This window comes from Electrophorus electricus, chromosome 3, assembly GCF_041902795.1.
Source record: "Electrophorus electricus isolate QZ-2024a chromosome 3, ASM4190279v1, whole genome shotgun sequence".
NCBI classification, from domain to species: domain Eukaryota; kingdom Metazoa; phylum Chordata; class Actinopteri; order Gymnotiformes; family Gymnotidae; genus Electrophorus; species Electrophorus electricus.
Genome location: NC_137499.1, coordinates 2,501,118 through 2,517,060, shown reverse-complemented (window position 1 = coordinate 2,517,060; position 15,943 = coordinate 2,501,118). Strand labels below are relative to the sequence as shown.

Below are 15,943 nucleotides of genomic sequence, written 5' to 3'. Positions count from 1 at the left end.
AGTCAGCAGTTTAGTGCTTTTTGGTAAAATCCAGACTGGAGTGAAAGATCGATGTCAGGTTGGTATTTTATGCTCTACTGTATTTTTTTTATAGATTTGTACTGCAAGGCTTTATTTTATGCAGTAAATCAAATTCTTTGCCCATTTGTTATTTTAATGGTTCACTTTCATAGTCACTGAAAGAGCGTTTGATCAGAGAGCTAGAGAATTGAGCCTTGCTGAGATTTTTCAGATTGCTTCTTAACCCCCCCCCCCACACATACACACACACACACATACACACACGCGTGCGTGAGTGTACACAGATTGCTGTATGGTAGAAGGAGCATTAGCTATGACTTCTAAGGCTGACGCCTACATTCCTTACATCTCCAAGACCAGCAAGAAAAGGCAAGGTCACTCAATTTACTACCAAACCACAGACACCCTTCTGTCTGCACCTGAAATTATCTCATCTCTGTGTAAATATTTGCCATTTTGGCAGTAAAGTGGTTGATTTTGCATGCCAGAATGTTGCCCAAGCAGCTTGAGCCGTTGCTTCAAATTTATCTTAGCTGGCGTCAAATGTAAAATGTCTTTTGCTGTCATTGCTGAATGTGTGAACCTTAGCTGTGGCAAGGGAGAGAAAATGGACTCCGTGGGCTGTTTTTAAGATTGAGGTGAAAAATGTGGTCTGTTTGCATGTTCAGGACCCTAGAGAAGATTTCACACTTGGCTTATATGCAGAGGTTGCAGTAAACAATTTGAATTTGTGCCAAATGTCAAATCAGATCAGGTTTGATATTTGTTTTGATAAATACAGAGACCTGATGACTAGAGCAATCTGAGATTTGTGGAACTTTTCAAAGCCAACACGAGACTGGTCTCAAACATAAGTTTGCTTATCATCAAACTGCCGTCATATTGTCTCCCATGTGTGAAACACTGCTAAAATTGTACTGCACCCTGTACAGGTCTGTCAAAGTCTCAGTAAAGACTGTGGGTTATAGAGTGGCCCATAGCCATATGTGGAAGCACCCAGAAGGTACACTGAGAAAGTGAAGGGCACCACCACATTCTAGGGACTGTCTATGGAGTGGGACTTTGATGTAATATGTAGGTAAAGGGCCTTCACTATACAATTTTTCTCTTAGCTTTTAACCGTTATGCCTGCTCTAATTGCCACTATAACTTTGTGTTATGGTCATCCCTTGGTGTCCTCCGGTCACCGTCTCTTAGCAACAGCCTCGAGGGTGCCAGCTAAGGTCTACTGGGGCTTGTGTCGTAACCAGAATGACTGACTGGAATGTAGGTTATGTTTATTGACAACCAAGTCTATACATTCAGACCACTCTTAGCACTTTGAACCCGAGAAGCATCCAGCACTCTGCCCGGGCAAGTCTCGGGCTGTCCTCCCAGCACCTGATGGATACGAGGCGTAACAGAAGACAAGCATAGATGTGTTTCTAAGAGCCGTAAGACATTTGGGTTGTTTGATGGATGCCTGCCCCTCCTCAGGACCTTTTTTGGGGGGCTTTTACGCACACATTTGCCTCCATGCGGCTGCCTCGGCGTGCTGGGAATGACTCAGACTTCTTAGACTCTCCTCAGGCATTGGGACTTTGGAGCTGCAGCCTGTAATGTTAGTATCTTTATTTGAGCTTGAAGACTCTGAGTCTGCTGGTTAATTTTTGCTGACCTTCTAAAGTGGATTGATTATGGCTCCTGATTCCTAAGGAAAACTAACCTATCTGTAAAAGACCAAAAGAAACACTCAATCCCTTTTGCATTTTTGGGAGATATCCACTGATAAAGGTTACTTCTCTTGTTTGCTCTCATCATTTAATAATTTTTTATGAGAACTGGTTAAACAAACAGCATGTTCTTGAGGGCCAATTGCAGGAAGATTTATAACATATAAACTAGAGAAGAATCAATATTATTAATAATGACAGTAGGAAGTAGAGTGGACTGAATTATCTCTAGTCACTAACAGTAAAACTGTTTTTTAATCTTCCTATGCTTGCTTTGTTTTGAGAGTGTTGTGATGAACCACAACATTCCTTTTTGGGCCCCAACATCCTATAATGAAGGAATTTGACCTCCCTGCAAGGGGCAGATTGTAAACGTTTGTCTCATCTCTCTCATGCCGGCTTTGACTTCTTGAACTGCTCTTTTCCCTCCCGAATCCCTGTTGTAATCTGGAATGTGGCACGCACTTCCGGGAAGGACGCAGGGAGTTATTCTGAATATGCGTAAACAGTTGCAGTACAGCCATGCCTCGATAAAGCCATCTCTCGTCTGATTTGGAGACGTGGATACTCATAAGGGCTGGCCATATTGAACCTGTCTGTTGAGCTCCTGGTTTAATGGGAGTGTTCGGTGCTGGCGCTGACTGCCCAGGGCTGTGTGTTTACTCCTTGGATATCAGATTGAGTCAGAGGCTCCAAGTGACCTTAGCCAAAGCCGATGTGTCTCGAAGCACGTCTCGTTGTTTGGTGTTTGTTAGCCAAGCAAAAAAAAAAAAAAAAGCCCCAAACAAACAAAAAACGCGCACATAAAATGGTGCATTCCAGCTGCCAGGATGCCTTCCAAGGATGAACAATCATGTGTTTGTCAGGAAGATTTGCACATGACTAATGCACACTCACCCACCATGGAAATCAAACCCAAGGGAGTTTGAAGCCCCAGGCTTGTCACCCGAGTCCCTTTGCCATGAGCTCAACAGGACTCAGGCAGCAGGAGTGCTTCCGCCAGACGTTTTCTAAGGCTCCCTGTCCATTATGCAAAATAATCTGTTTCTTAATTGAATTAGTGGCTGATACCGCTGCTTGGCTCAGCTGGTGTAACTTAGGACCTCGCACTCCCTGGCGGAATGCTTTGAAGCAACTGACAGCTGTGTTCTATTGTCCTGCTGAACGAAGCACTTTTTATGACGGTCTTGCTGGAAGTGCTTCCCTTGCTTTGTCTAGAATGCATGAAGACCATAAATATATACTTACGGAACATCTTGCGTCACACAGACACACTTGCACACTTACACACTTGAATAGATTTTTGACTGCTGTTCCAAGCAGAAGTGAAAAGCAAAGCATGACCAAACAAAAGGTCGGGGAACTCATCCATACTCTGAGTGTCCTGTTATTTCCTGCCCTCTGTCCATGCGGGCTATCAAAGGGAAACGCTGGGTGAGAGACCCCACACTAGCTTCACTGATCCAAAACAAGAGCTCCATCCAACGCTTGCTTGCCCAAAACAACAAAAAGAGAGGGTAGCATGACGGTGTGTGTCCATAAGCCACTCCTTTATGATGGCTCAGTCTTACTGGGCACCAGCGCACTGAATGTTGAAAACCTGCACAGTCCTACTTGAGTCCTACTTGACATGTGCGTAGGGCGTACAGCTATTAGTGGGAGCACCATTCACTTGTGGAATATGTGACATTTTAAAGTAATGGGGCCAAATCAGTTCTAGTGAAAATGTCTCATATTTCCTTCATTCTTCATTGTTCAGCATTTTTTACGTGTAATTAACTTCAAAGTTTAATGAAAGAATAATCAACTGGTATGTTCATGGTTGAAGCTAATTTTCTGCGTTTTGAAGTAACGTATCTTTCCCATATGGGAAAGAGAAGACAAAGCCCTCCTCCAGTGTGTGCAGCCCACTAGCACAACTTTTGTGATCCAGCCATGCTGTTTTAGCAGCAACCATGGCAATGAGGAGATATGTGTCTGACGGAGCAGCAGTAACCCCAATGCATTGTGGGTGGACCTTGCATGGCTGCACAGTAGTGCATCGCACCAAAGCAAGAGGCTTAAAGCACTAGCACTTTACAGCCATCTGTTTTCAGTCCTAGTAGGTGCTGTCTAGTAGGTGCTGTCTCGGCTATAGACACAAACAACCATGACCCCTGTTCTTCTGCAGGGAAAGAATGCACTCAGCCATTCCATTCTGAGCGACATGACCATTGATGATGGCAGTATGTAATGTCACATTTTTACCTTTTTCCTGTGTACATTTTAAGCGTTCTTAACAAGTATATCGTAGTGGATCCCTGAATCCTAATCTATAGACCTGTTTTTGTTTGCTCAATTCTTAATTGCAGAGATTGTTTTAAGATTGGCTGGCTGGCTGGCTGGCTGGCTGGCTGGCTGGCTGGCTGGCTGGCTGGCTGGCTGGCTGGCTGGCTGGCTGGCTGGCTGGCTGGCTGGCTGGCTGGCTGGCTGGCTGGCTGGCTGGCTGGCTGGCTGGCTGGCTGGCTGGCTGGCTGGCTGGCTGGCTGGCTGGCTGGCTGGCTGGCTGGCTGGCTGGCTGGCTGGCTGGCTGGCTGGCTGGCTGGCTGGCTGGCTGGCTGGCTGGCTGGCTGGCTGGCTGGCTGGCTGGCTGGCTGGCTGGCTGGCTGGCTGGCTGGCTGGCTGGCTGGCTGGCTGGCTGGCTGGCTGGCTGGCTGGCTGGCTGGCTGGCTGGCTGGCTGGCTGGCTGGCTGGCTGGCTGGCTGGCTGGCTGGCTGGCTGGCTGGCTGGCTGGCTGGCTGGCTGGCTGGCTGGCTGGCTGGCTGGCTGGCTGGCTGGCTGGCTGGCTGGCTGGCTGGCTGGCTGGCTGGCTGGCTGGCTGGCTGGCTGGCTGGCTGGCTGGCTGGCTGGCTGGCTGGCTGGCTGGCTGGCTGGCTGGCTGGCTGGCTGGCTGGCTGGCTGGCTGGCTGGCTGGCTGGCTGGCTGGCTGGCTGGCTGGCTGGCTGGCTGGCTGGCTGGCTGGCTGGCTGGCTGGCTGGCTGGCTGGCTGGCTGGCTGGCTGGCTGGCTGGCTGGCTGGCTGGCTGGCTGGCTGGCTGGCTGGCTGGCTGGCTGGCTGGCTGGCTGGCTGGCTGGCTGGCTGGCTGGCTGGCTGGCTGGCTGGCTGGCTGGCTGGCTGGCTGGCTGGCTGGCTGGCTGGCTGGCTGGCTGGCTGGCTGGCTGGCTGGCTGGCTGGCTGGCTGGCTGGCTGGCTGGCTGGCTGGCTGGCTGGCTGGCTGGCTGGCTGGCTGGCTGGCTGGCTGGCTGGCTGGCTGGCTGGCTGGCTGGCTGGCTGGCTGGCTGGCTGGCTGGCTGGCTGGCTGGCTGGCTGGCTGGCTGGCTGGCTGGCTGGCTGGCTGGCTGGCTGGCTGGCTGGCTGGCTGGCTGGCTGGCTGGCTGGCTGGCTGGCTGGCTGGCTGGCTGGCTGGCTGGCTGGCTGGCTGGCTGGCTGGCTGGCTGGCTGGCTGGCTGGCTGGCTGGCTGGCTGGCTGGCTGGCTGGCTGGCTGGCTGGCTGGCTGGCTGGCTGGCTGGCTGGCTGGCTGGCTGGCTGGCTGGCTGGCTGGCTGGCTGGCTGGCTGGCTGGCTGGCTGGCTGGCTGGCTGGCTGGCTGGCTGGCTGGCTGGCTGGCTGGCTGGCTGGCTGGCTGGCTGGCTGGCTGGCTGGCTGGCTGGCTGGCTGGCTGGCTGGCTGGCTGGCTGGCTGGCTGGCTGGCTGGCTGGCTGGCTGGCTGGCTGGCTGGCTGGCTGGCTGGCTGGCTGGCTGGCTGGCTGGCTGGCTGGCTGGCTGGCTGGCTGGCTGGCTGGCTGGCTGGCTGGCTGGCTGGCTGGCTGGCTGGCTGGCTGGCTGGCTGGCTGGCTGGCTGGCTGGCTGGCTGGCTGGCTGGCTGGCTGGCTGGCTGGCTGGCTGGCTGGCTGGCTGGCTGGCTGGCTGGCTGGCTGGCTGGCTGGCTGGCTGGCTGTGCATTTCAGTTGGATTCTATTTAACACTGTTAACATCTAAAAAAGTTGTGTGTTCATTTGGGTCGAAACCAAAATACTATCGATCGGGCATCTTGACAGCCTTTTTCTGGCCGAGCATTTTTCACCGTTCCGGAGAGTGGGTCTCGTGTGCGGCGGTTCATTTCTCTTGTTTCACCCTAGCCTTTTTTTCCTTCTTTTTTTCTTTTTTAAATCAACAGAACAAACTTTAATATCACAAATTTATTAGCCCAAGGCTATCTGGGCTTACTTAATTTTAGATTCTTTGACGAGTTTAACGTTAAATAACATTTCTTTGTCAGTAAATATTTTTCAATCAGTCTAAATAACACAATTAAACCTTCAGGCCTATTTTGGTCCAGTTTGTTTTTGTCACTTCATGGCCCGAGCACCTGCTGTTGCTGTAATATTGTAAAGCTACAGGTCACTGACCGCTGTGTACAGCTGATCCATTGTTTCAATAGCACACGTGCGCGCGTGCGCGCGCGCGTGCGTGCGTGCGTGCGTGCGTGCGTGTGTGTGTGTGTGTGTGTGTGTGTGTGTGTCTTCCAGTCAGAACCGGGGTTCACTTTCTCCTTCCTGTCCCAGCGCATGGCCTCGTGACTGCCAATACCGCCTGGCTCCGCCCCGCCCCCAGGAGGGTGGGTTTTGTTTTGTCAGGTGAAGAGCACAAACCAACCAAAGAAGGCTTTGCTGATTGGAGGGAAGGTGGGGAGAAGGCCGAGCCAGAGGAAACACCTGTCCCCGACATGTTATCGCTCTGCTCGCAGGCAGGGGCCCGGTGGGTGACGCACGGCCGCATTGTGCTTCACTCCAGCCCACCACAAAGGAAAGGTGTTTACACTTGACCAGTCAAAGCCTGCTGCACTCTCTTAAAGGTGGTTTTTTTTTCTCCGTGGTGGTGATGTTATGGGCAAAGCATCATTGTTTGTTTGTTTGTTTGTTTGTTTGTTTGTTTTCTTTTAGTACATGGCTACATTTTAAAACATTTCACAAACATGCATGTCTGTGGAGAGCAGTTATGTAGCGTATGTATAGTCTCTGTGTGTGTTTGTGTGTGCACTCACGGGGCTTTAGTAACTGGAAAGTGAAAATATGAAGCCGTTGCTGTGTTAAGTTTCTCTTTTGGTTTAGTGGGCCACACTCCATACTTGAGCACATCCTGGGGGGGGGGGGTTAGCCATTTTAATGGTGTCGTCGTCCCCTGCCCTTTATTACAGGAACTTGAACCGAAAGCAAACTGAACAAATCCCCAAGTCTCTGAGGGCCTCTGGATATTTGTATATTCATGTCATTCATATTGAAGCATTTAACGCTGTGATGCATGGGGGGAACTTTTTCCATGTGGTTTTAATTTATATCATGCTTTTTAAAAAGGCATAAGTATTTGCCTCAACTGAAGAACCCTCCCAAAGGGCCACATACGACCAGAGCCATGAAGAGACAGCAGTGTGAACCACATGTGGGACTGGACCTGCCTTGAGTAATTGACACATCACTCTAAAGCAGCACATTAAAATTGCACCCCCTTCTTTGTCACAAACATAGAATATCGTCAGTATGCAAAACCTAGGCAGTGAAATTCATGTTACTGCTCCTTCATTCATTGGTTATGACATCTCTGGATGACTCCGTCTCCTATTTCTGTGACAAATCCTTCTTAACCCATAAAAAACTAAAACTATCTAACCTTAAAGTGATCCATGTGTGCAGGTTTGCATAACCCAGCCATTACAGTACTCTGACCCAAATTGCGTTTACATTGTGTGAAGCGGCATGGAGCTCCTTTGTCTAGAGTTTACACAGGATCTATGATACACTCCTACCACGCAGTGGGCTGTGTTCCCCTCCCACCACTTTTTTTAGTTCTGACCTTGAAGATGTTCACAGGAAGTGGTGTTGCTTCTTTTTTCTTTTTTTTCCTCTTATTCTTTCCCCCCTCAGAGCGTAAGGGCCATCCTCCAGTTCCATGTGCTTCTGTCTATGAATAGATCCTCTGTCTGGTCTCATCACAGGACTTCCTACCTCAGACCTGCTGCTGGCCCTACCCGTATGGAGTATGGAGTTCAGTATCGAACCACACACCCTCCCGGCCTTGTCAACGCACAGCACAGGCCGTCACTTTGAAACGTTAGATCATTTTGAGAGCTAACAGCTTTGGAAAAATAACCCCCTTTATGTCTATTAATCCATGACTTTTTTTTTTTTAGTCTGTTATATTTTCTGATTTCCGTGCTATTCCAGTGTCGGAGGTTACTTTCCTAAGCACGTCATGTAATTTAACTAAGGAAACATCTGGTTTAAAAAGGGGGAAAAAAGAAAACTACTGTACCAGCTACCAGATTTACCAGCTACAACAGAACTTCCTGACCTTTTCATATTACCTAGCTCAAAAAACAAAGTCTTTTCTCAATTCTTCTGTTACACTAATGGCCATTTGAGTAAATTATGGACATCCTGGGTTTTTAAATGTTATGGATAAGAGAGAGAGACCAAAGACCCACAACGCTACACTGGTCTGCTACAGCGCCTCTTTCGCCTTCTCTGGTTTTGTCATTGTTTTCTCTTCCTGAAATACACTGCTGTCAGTCCAGGTGCTTTGGCTTCTTGTTTACGTTTGTTTGTTTTTAATGCTGTTTTCCATGTTTGAGCATCTCTGTTTATCATCATGCTGGTTAATCACTGTTTGGTTTCTGGAAACAATGGACACACAGATTCTCCAACACTTCTTCATCTAGTGCCTCCTTATAAATCAGACCAAAGAAAAGAACAAGTCGGTTTTTCAGTTTTTCGGATAAACGGAGAGGAAGCGAGAGAAATTGGTGCGCTGAGGTTATTCTTAGCCTGCAGTGCTCTTGCAGTTCTTATACACCAGCAATGTTCTCTTTGTCCTCTAGCCAGGACAATGATCCCACGCTGTTTATGGTTGTCATTAAACACAAAAGTATGACCAGAGTAATAGAATACAGCAGACAGCAGATGAGGGTCTAATTTGGTTGTCCCCGTTCTTCACGCTTTCCCCGCCAGGCTGATTCTTAGCAGGTCAGGCCGTGGATCTGGTGTCGCTCTGTGGAACTTCGGACCCGCTGTCCGCGTAGCGCGGAACCCTCACCAGCGGGCCAGTAATGTGGCCGGGCTTATTGACCTCACACACACTGGAACGCTTCACGTGCCGCGGTCACTTGACGGAGCTAATTTGAGAGCGGGATCTGTCTGCTTGTCTTTGACGTGACTCAGCTGGTTCCAAACGAGTGTGTTGCGCTGGAGGCGGCGACATGATACTGTGAGCATTCTTTTTCTGGTCACTCTGTACTTTATACAAAGGTCGCTTATGAGCATACAGTAGTGGGGTCTCTTATCAGCAAATTGTTGTACAGTGACTTCTGCCCTCGTTTGCTTTCTTAGAGGGTTTTGTTGCCCTTCACATCTGCCTCTCTAACGCTAACCACACATATGCACCACCAACAAGCGCCAGCTTGTATTATTCCTGTGTTTGGGTTCCTCCAGAGACATCCATTCCTTTTCAGACTAATGGAGTCCATCATCCTGAACTGTCAATTGTTTAGTGGGAATCAAATATTAAGATTCCGGTTCTGATGACAGCCTGTCACGGCACCCAAGTTCATTGTTGGCTGTGTTCTCGGATTAGACACGTGGAGGCTTCCGGCTCTGGGAAACGTCCCATGCTAAAGTTGGATACCCCAGGGCTGCTGCCAACCCTACAGATTCCTCAAACGGCATCAGCTGCCAGGCCCAAGCCGATATCCGCTGTAAGAGGACACTCTCTTTAAGAAAGTACTGTTCTGTTCCTCAGCTAGGCATGCACGAATATCTCTGCTCAGGGTTTTTTGCCTTTTGGGTCTCATAAACCAGGCACATGCAAGGCACATAAACTGAGGCTTCATCATTGAGTGGTTGGATGCAGGCCAGACCACAAATATTTCTCAGTGGAACCTTTGGCCAGTGAAATCCCACAACTTGAGTTAAGGTTGTTGTGACCCACACGACACTCCAATCGTCTCTTTGGGTTCCGTCTCCATTGCGTCCTCAGGTACACGACTGCAACGTTCATCCCATTTCTGCTGGAAGTTTCACATGCTTTGCATATTTTCATACATTTCCGTAATTTTCCTGGCACCTGTCCATATGTGGTGAGGGTGGGGGGTGTTGGAGGAGGAAGGCACATCATACTCCTCTTCCCCCCCCCCCGCTTTGCAGAGTTACAGATTTCCTGCCTGCTATTGTGTCTGCTGCTGGATGGTTACATCCTGGTCCAAGCGCTCACTCACTCGATCACTCTTTCGTTTTCTCTCCCTCATTTTCTATTTCCCCCATCTGTCCCTCCCCTCCTCCGTGTGTGCCTCTAGCACATTCCAAGCATAATGACACATCCACGTAAACGTGATGGGATTAACGTACTCTGTGTGCCTTTCACGCTTCCCCATCATGCCCCAGTCTGTAAACATCTGCCCTGGTCTCTCTCATCTCATCCACCCATCTCTCCCTCTCCCTGCGGTGTCTCCCGCTGGGCACTCTGACACGCTTAGCCTGCTCTCTGCCTGGCCCCTCTCTCGTCTCCAGTCTGTGAGGTGTCCCTTTTTAACACTCTTGCAGCAACTCTGCAAAACTCTGCAACTCCCAATTACTTAGGAGCCATTCCTGGGAACTGCCCCATGGTAGGATCAAACGGAGCAGGACTGGGCATAGCTTACCTTGTTGGCCATTCTCTTGTTGTCGTGCAAGGTGAACCTAATTGTGTTCACCTCAGATGTGAGGCTACTGCGATACGTTTGCGGTCATGGTTTCTGAAGCGAGCCGTTTTAGCACGAGCGTCAAGGAAAGCGGATTGGTGCCATTTCCTGCTCTCTGATGGGAGGATGTCGTAGCCGAGGGAGGACGTCCTGCTTTTGCTCTCAGCAATAACACACACATTACCCACCTTTTACGCTTATGAGTTACCAGCACTCCCTCCTGAAATTCTTTCAAGGAAGTGTACTGCAAACACTTGGGTGTTAATGATCTTGAAATGTCCTGAAAATCCCCACTGACCACTTTGGTGGGACTTCAGTTAGCAGAATAATTCCTCACAGTTAACTGGAACCGTCGTTTCAGACCTTGTTTACGCTGTCTCATGCTGTCCAGGGAGCTCTTCTTCTTCCACCCCCCTGGTTTTTTTGGTTTTTTTTATTTATTTTTTTTTATTTATTTTTTTTTTTTTGCTGCACTGGCCTAGAAGTGAAATTTTCTCTGACTGACTGACTGACCTGTTCACTCCCTGTGGTTGAAGCGCACATGTACATGTATCGCTCATGGTATCTGCACAGTAGGTGGCGGTACACACCTGTGACAGGATGGCCTGGCTCCAACACCTGTGTTTTAATAGTAAAATATAAATAAGCTCTTTTATATTCTCCTTTCACATTGAAGCCCATGGTTGTAATAGCCTATATGGAAAGGACTGGATGGGGGGACATGGATAACATCGGCGTTTCTAGCTACATACTGTTAGTATTTATCTTTACCGTTAGCCACTGACTCTGTGACTGTCTACCTGTTCACTTGCCGATCATGGTCATATTCATGGACGTGGGTTCAAGTGTTGGACACCTTTCACAGTTAAGCCACTTATGAGTGCAGTCTGATTTTAAGCATCATCCCATCATCCCCATCATGTCCAGCTCCAAATATGACTGGGAGATTGATGCTCATTTCAGTGTAATAAAAGCAGGCTAGCTGTGCTGCAACCACTTGTGCAGAAAGCAATCAATGGTGGTGCTGCAGAATGGTAAAGGTCCTTGTTTGTTTTGTTGTGTGCGGGATATAACTGTGTCCTGTATTTCCTGTGTGTGTGTGTAATGTTTCTTTTCTTTTTTTTTCTCCAGTTCTGTCAGCCAGGAGGATGGAAGCTTTCTCGGGAGCGGAAGCCACCAACCTTCTTTACGGTGGTGCTGACGGACATCGACTCAGACAGACACTACTGCTCCTGCTTAACCTTCTACGAGGCTGAGGTCAACCTGCAGGTGAGGCCCCCTGGAGCTCTCTTCGTACCCTCCATGTCGGTCTTTGCATCACAAGTTGCTGTCGGATAACGCAGTCTATGACCAACCGTGATCGTAACCTCCCAAAGGTCTTTGCTCGGTTCCTCTTCTCTGAGTTGAAGGGTCCTGGATTGTATTGGTGCATGGGCTTTTAGGAACGGTAGTTAACCCATCTTATTGTGCGAGGTAAACAGGGCTAGGCTACATCATCTGTTCAACAGCATGATCTTGAGTCAGTGGCTTATTGGACTTGGAAAAAACACCACTCTCAGATCTGGATACCTTGATGCAAAGTGGTTTAACTGAGATGTTGGGCAAATAGGATAGATGCCTAACTGTTTATTTAGTTGCAATTTTTATGTTCATTTATGTTTTTGTTTGTGTTTGTCTCTTTTTAAGGTTTTTTTTTTTAAACCCACAATGCTTTCCAGAAGCCGTTGCTTTATAGTGTTTAAAAGAAAACGCTGAAATTCCAAGAACTCGCAGAGTGAAGTTCCATCTGGAAATGAAACTTCAGCTTGGCTGGTGGTAACTTCTGAAGTGATAGAGGCACAGACAGTCGAGCTGCTTTTGAAATCTCCTCAAAGCAGGTCACAGTAAACACAAGGCTGCGTAGATGACTGCTGACGGCCTAACCATGATTGATGCTCATTGTGCTTGGCGTTCTCATGTATTTCCACATCCTAACAATACATATCAAGTCGGAATGTTAGTCCAGCATTAGGAATTCTGTTTAACTGGCAGAGCTCAGGATATGAGGGACCTCATGACAAAGACGCATTACAGCACTGTGAATCATCTTAATAGGGTCAGTGAAGCACTGTGAATCATCTTAATAGGGTCAGTGAATCATTCGCTGCCTGACTGCTTAGTAAGGTTAATTGGTTTACCTAAGATCTGTGCATCAGGCATTTACCACAGGCGTCAGCATGCTTGCCAGCACGTAGAGTTACTGCGTCCTTCCTGTTGCTTGAAAGCTCCAGGCCAAATAAAAGACTGAACTGCCACATGCCAACACAAACACATGTAATGTCAATGGCCACCGTGCATTTATGGCCCGGCTCTTTTAAGAGGTTATGCAACGGTTTGGCAGAGGTTTCCCCGCACATCGGGCCTGGACGCTGTGATGGCCCCCAGCTGTCCTCCTGCGCTGCCTCCCCTGTCTCACTGGAGGAGATCCTCACGCCCTCCTCCCTGAAAGCAAGCCTTCAATCCTCCCCGTTCTGGACGCATCCTCTGATGTGGAGCTCCGCAGGGGTGAGCGGGGGAGAAGGCATCCCGGACGTGTGCGGCTGTCCTGTCTCCACACACACACACACACACCGGTGCCGAAGAATCAGCATTATTATGTGCAGAATTCTTCGCATCCCTCCTGTGTCTCTGACCAGGCCCTGTCCGCACACACTCCCTGGCCCGCACACACTCCTTGGCCCGCGCACAGTCACGGACCGTTTCCGTCGCTGTGTCTGAGGAATAAAACAACTGCAGGATTAAAGCAGATGTAATAATGAGGAGTGTGTGCAGTGCTGGTGTCACTCTGCATTCCCCATGCCACATGAGAGCAATGGTTGAGGAGGGGGTCAAAAAAACAATAACAGAACAAACAGTTGTGGCATTTATGTTTCACATGTCTGTACCTTATTGGCATGTCTGTACGAGACTAGCTGGACCAGGTGGCATCATGCAAAGAGGTGGTTTATTGTGGTTTATTTCAAGACTCCTTTTTTATCTGATTGGAAGAAGCAGCTATGTCTTGTTTTTTTGTTTTTTGTTTTTTTCTCCCTCATAATTGAAGCAAATCCTTCAGATATTGCAGAAATGTGTTCCTCATCTGTAGAGGTATGTTAATCCATCGCTTCTCACAGATATCTTGCTGTGGCTCTTCTGGCATGTTTTCATTGTCTGAGCAAACCCAGTGAAGTTGAATAAGGAGGTTATTCTGCAGGATTTAAAAGGTATGCGCCAGCATGAGCTACAGTGGAGCTACAATGAGACAAATTAGACAATTAAAACCAGACTTCAGAGTTCAGGAGCTGACCACTCCATGTTCCTGCTTTTTACCCCTTTTTTAAAGTAAAAAATTAACTATAGGTCACTAAAGTTAAAGATATTTTAGCCCTTATTAATCTAAATTTGCGTCTGGATTTTGTCTGTGAATTTCTGGTTATTTAATTCCAATACCCCTATGGAGCAGATCCAGATTCCAAGTGTTCACTTTTTTTCCCCTCACTATTTAATATTATTTTAAAATAATATTTCCTTGGCCTTATGAATTTCAGACTGTGGGGAGCGTGCATGCTGTAGTTATAGATGATGTTTCAGCTATTTGTACTCTGATGTCCTCACAGATTTAATCTTCTATCACAGTTTGGTAGGAAATTGGATTTCTTTCCAAATATATGACGGGCCCAATTTCAACTGACCCTGATTAAATTTCTGGTCTTCATGGTCCATACTGTGAGCTGTCATAGGCTACAGTAACATTCCCCCCGGGCCTCAGGAGACACCTCTCCAATAAAACGTTCAATAGTTACACACTTTCTAGGACAGAAATCTGTTTATAGGCCGACACCTGGATTCCAGTCGCCCGTGGATTCCTGAAGTTGAAGTGTAGCCCACTGGCTGGTTTCACGGGCGTATCTGAACGTTGCTCCTAACGCTTGGCCTTGGTAATGCAGACCCCACTAATCCGATATACTCGTCACCCTCACCTTAAAAAAAAAACAAAAAAACGGGTATCCTTTTGAGCGCTAGCGTGGTGTTTTGATCGTGTTAGGGTCCAAGCAATGTCTTGCATAATGTAGAACTGTGGTGTGTAGTTTTAGCATCAGAATTCTCCGGTGGGTAACTGGGTTCTGTCTGTACGCTGCAAGTCAGTCTTGTTGGCACCATGAGTACTAAGCATAAATTTGAATGAATCCTTTTTCACATAATCACATTTGTGCAGCGTTTCCGTCTGCTGCCTCTAGTTCTCAGCTCTGAAGAAGATCTACTCTGAATGATGCAGTGAGCAGAAAGCTCAGCTTGGCTCCTGCCATGGACGCAAAGGGTCTAGACCGTGTTTCAGTCCCTCCATCCCAAAAAACCCTTCACCTGGGGGAAGGAGCAGGCGTGGCTTCTCACTCTCTCCATAGTCTGATGGTTTTTAGCTGAGGAATTCCTCTGCAATACCTGCTTAATCTCACGCAAGGCAGCAAGGTTCATCCGAGGTTACTGTTGGGCTACTCTTCATTCAAAGGTCGATGCGTCATCGTGGAAGTGGGTAACTCTCCAGTCGTATTGTGTGGTCATTTCATTGTTGCTCACCAAATACACAGCAATTAAAGGACTCGTTGGGCACTTGCATTTTAATTCTCCAGTTTTAATCACCCCCATGTTGCCTTTCAGGGCACGAAGACACCTGAAGGTGATGAAGATGAAGATGAGGAGGAAGACGGTCTTATCCACCCAGCTCAAGTGTTTGCGCCCAAAAGTCTAATCCTGGTCTCCAGGCTGGATTTCCCAGAAATATTTAGGGTAATGCGCGCGCGCACACACACACACACACCTGCGCGTGTGCCAGTGCTGAACACAGTTCCTCTAGTGTGAGAAATAATTACAGGGGTTCTCCTCCATCTTTTCTCTTTTGTTGCCTCAGTCTATGACACTTCACCAGAGCACGAGAGCAGCTAGCAGGTCCTTGTGCCATGTGTGGCTAACTGCATTTGGAACATACTATAGTAGTTTTTGTTTGTTTATTTGTCTGTTTTGATGGTAGTAATGCTGTGAACTGTGTGTGTGATGTAGATGTAGGAGTAGTCACTGATTGTGTGTGTGTTCTCATATTTCCAATCCTCTCCCTTTGTTTCCAAACCAACACCCCATGATATGCTGTCATATCCAAGTCACCACGTCACATGCAGCAGATGAGAAGTTGAACCGCACAAGCAATGCGGGTTCTTTTGTTTGTTTGTTTGTTTGTCTGTTTGTTTGTTTGTTTTTTGGCTTATATTGTTCTTTTAGCTCTTTTCCCCATCTGTGCTTTAGCCCTTTTTGATCTAGAGGTCTGCGATATAACGGCCCACACTCAGCTACCAACAGGGTTAGCTGGTGTAGTCTGTAACAGAACACTCTGTAAAAAATTTTTTTAAAGTTCTTGTTACCATGCTGGAACGGCTCGGATTGGATTGGGCTGGTT

The 15,943-nt window shown here is 48.1% G+C and overlaps 1 protein-coding gene across 8 annotated transcripts in view; it reads left to right on the top strand.

Annotated features, from left to right (window-relative positions):
* Window positions 1-15,943, top strand: part of sbf2 (SET binding factor 2) — a 75,098-nt gene that overhangs the window by 15,460 nt on the left and 43,695 nt on the right. For all 8 annotated transcript variants that reach the window (XM_081709447.1, XM_081709464.1, XM_081709458.1 and 5 more), the window contains 2 exons: window positions 11,611-11,748; window positions 15,154-15,282. In XM_081709447.1, coding sequence (XP_081565573.1) covers window positions 11,611-11,748; window positions 15,154-15,282 — 267 coding nt within the window. The remainder of the gene's footprint in view (window positions 1-11,610; window positions 11,749-15,153; window positions 15,283-15,943) is intronic.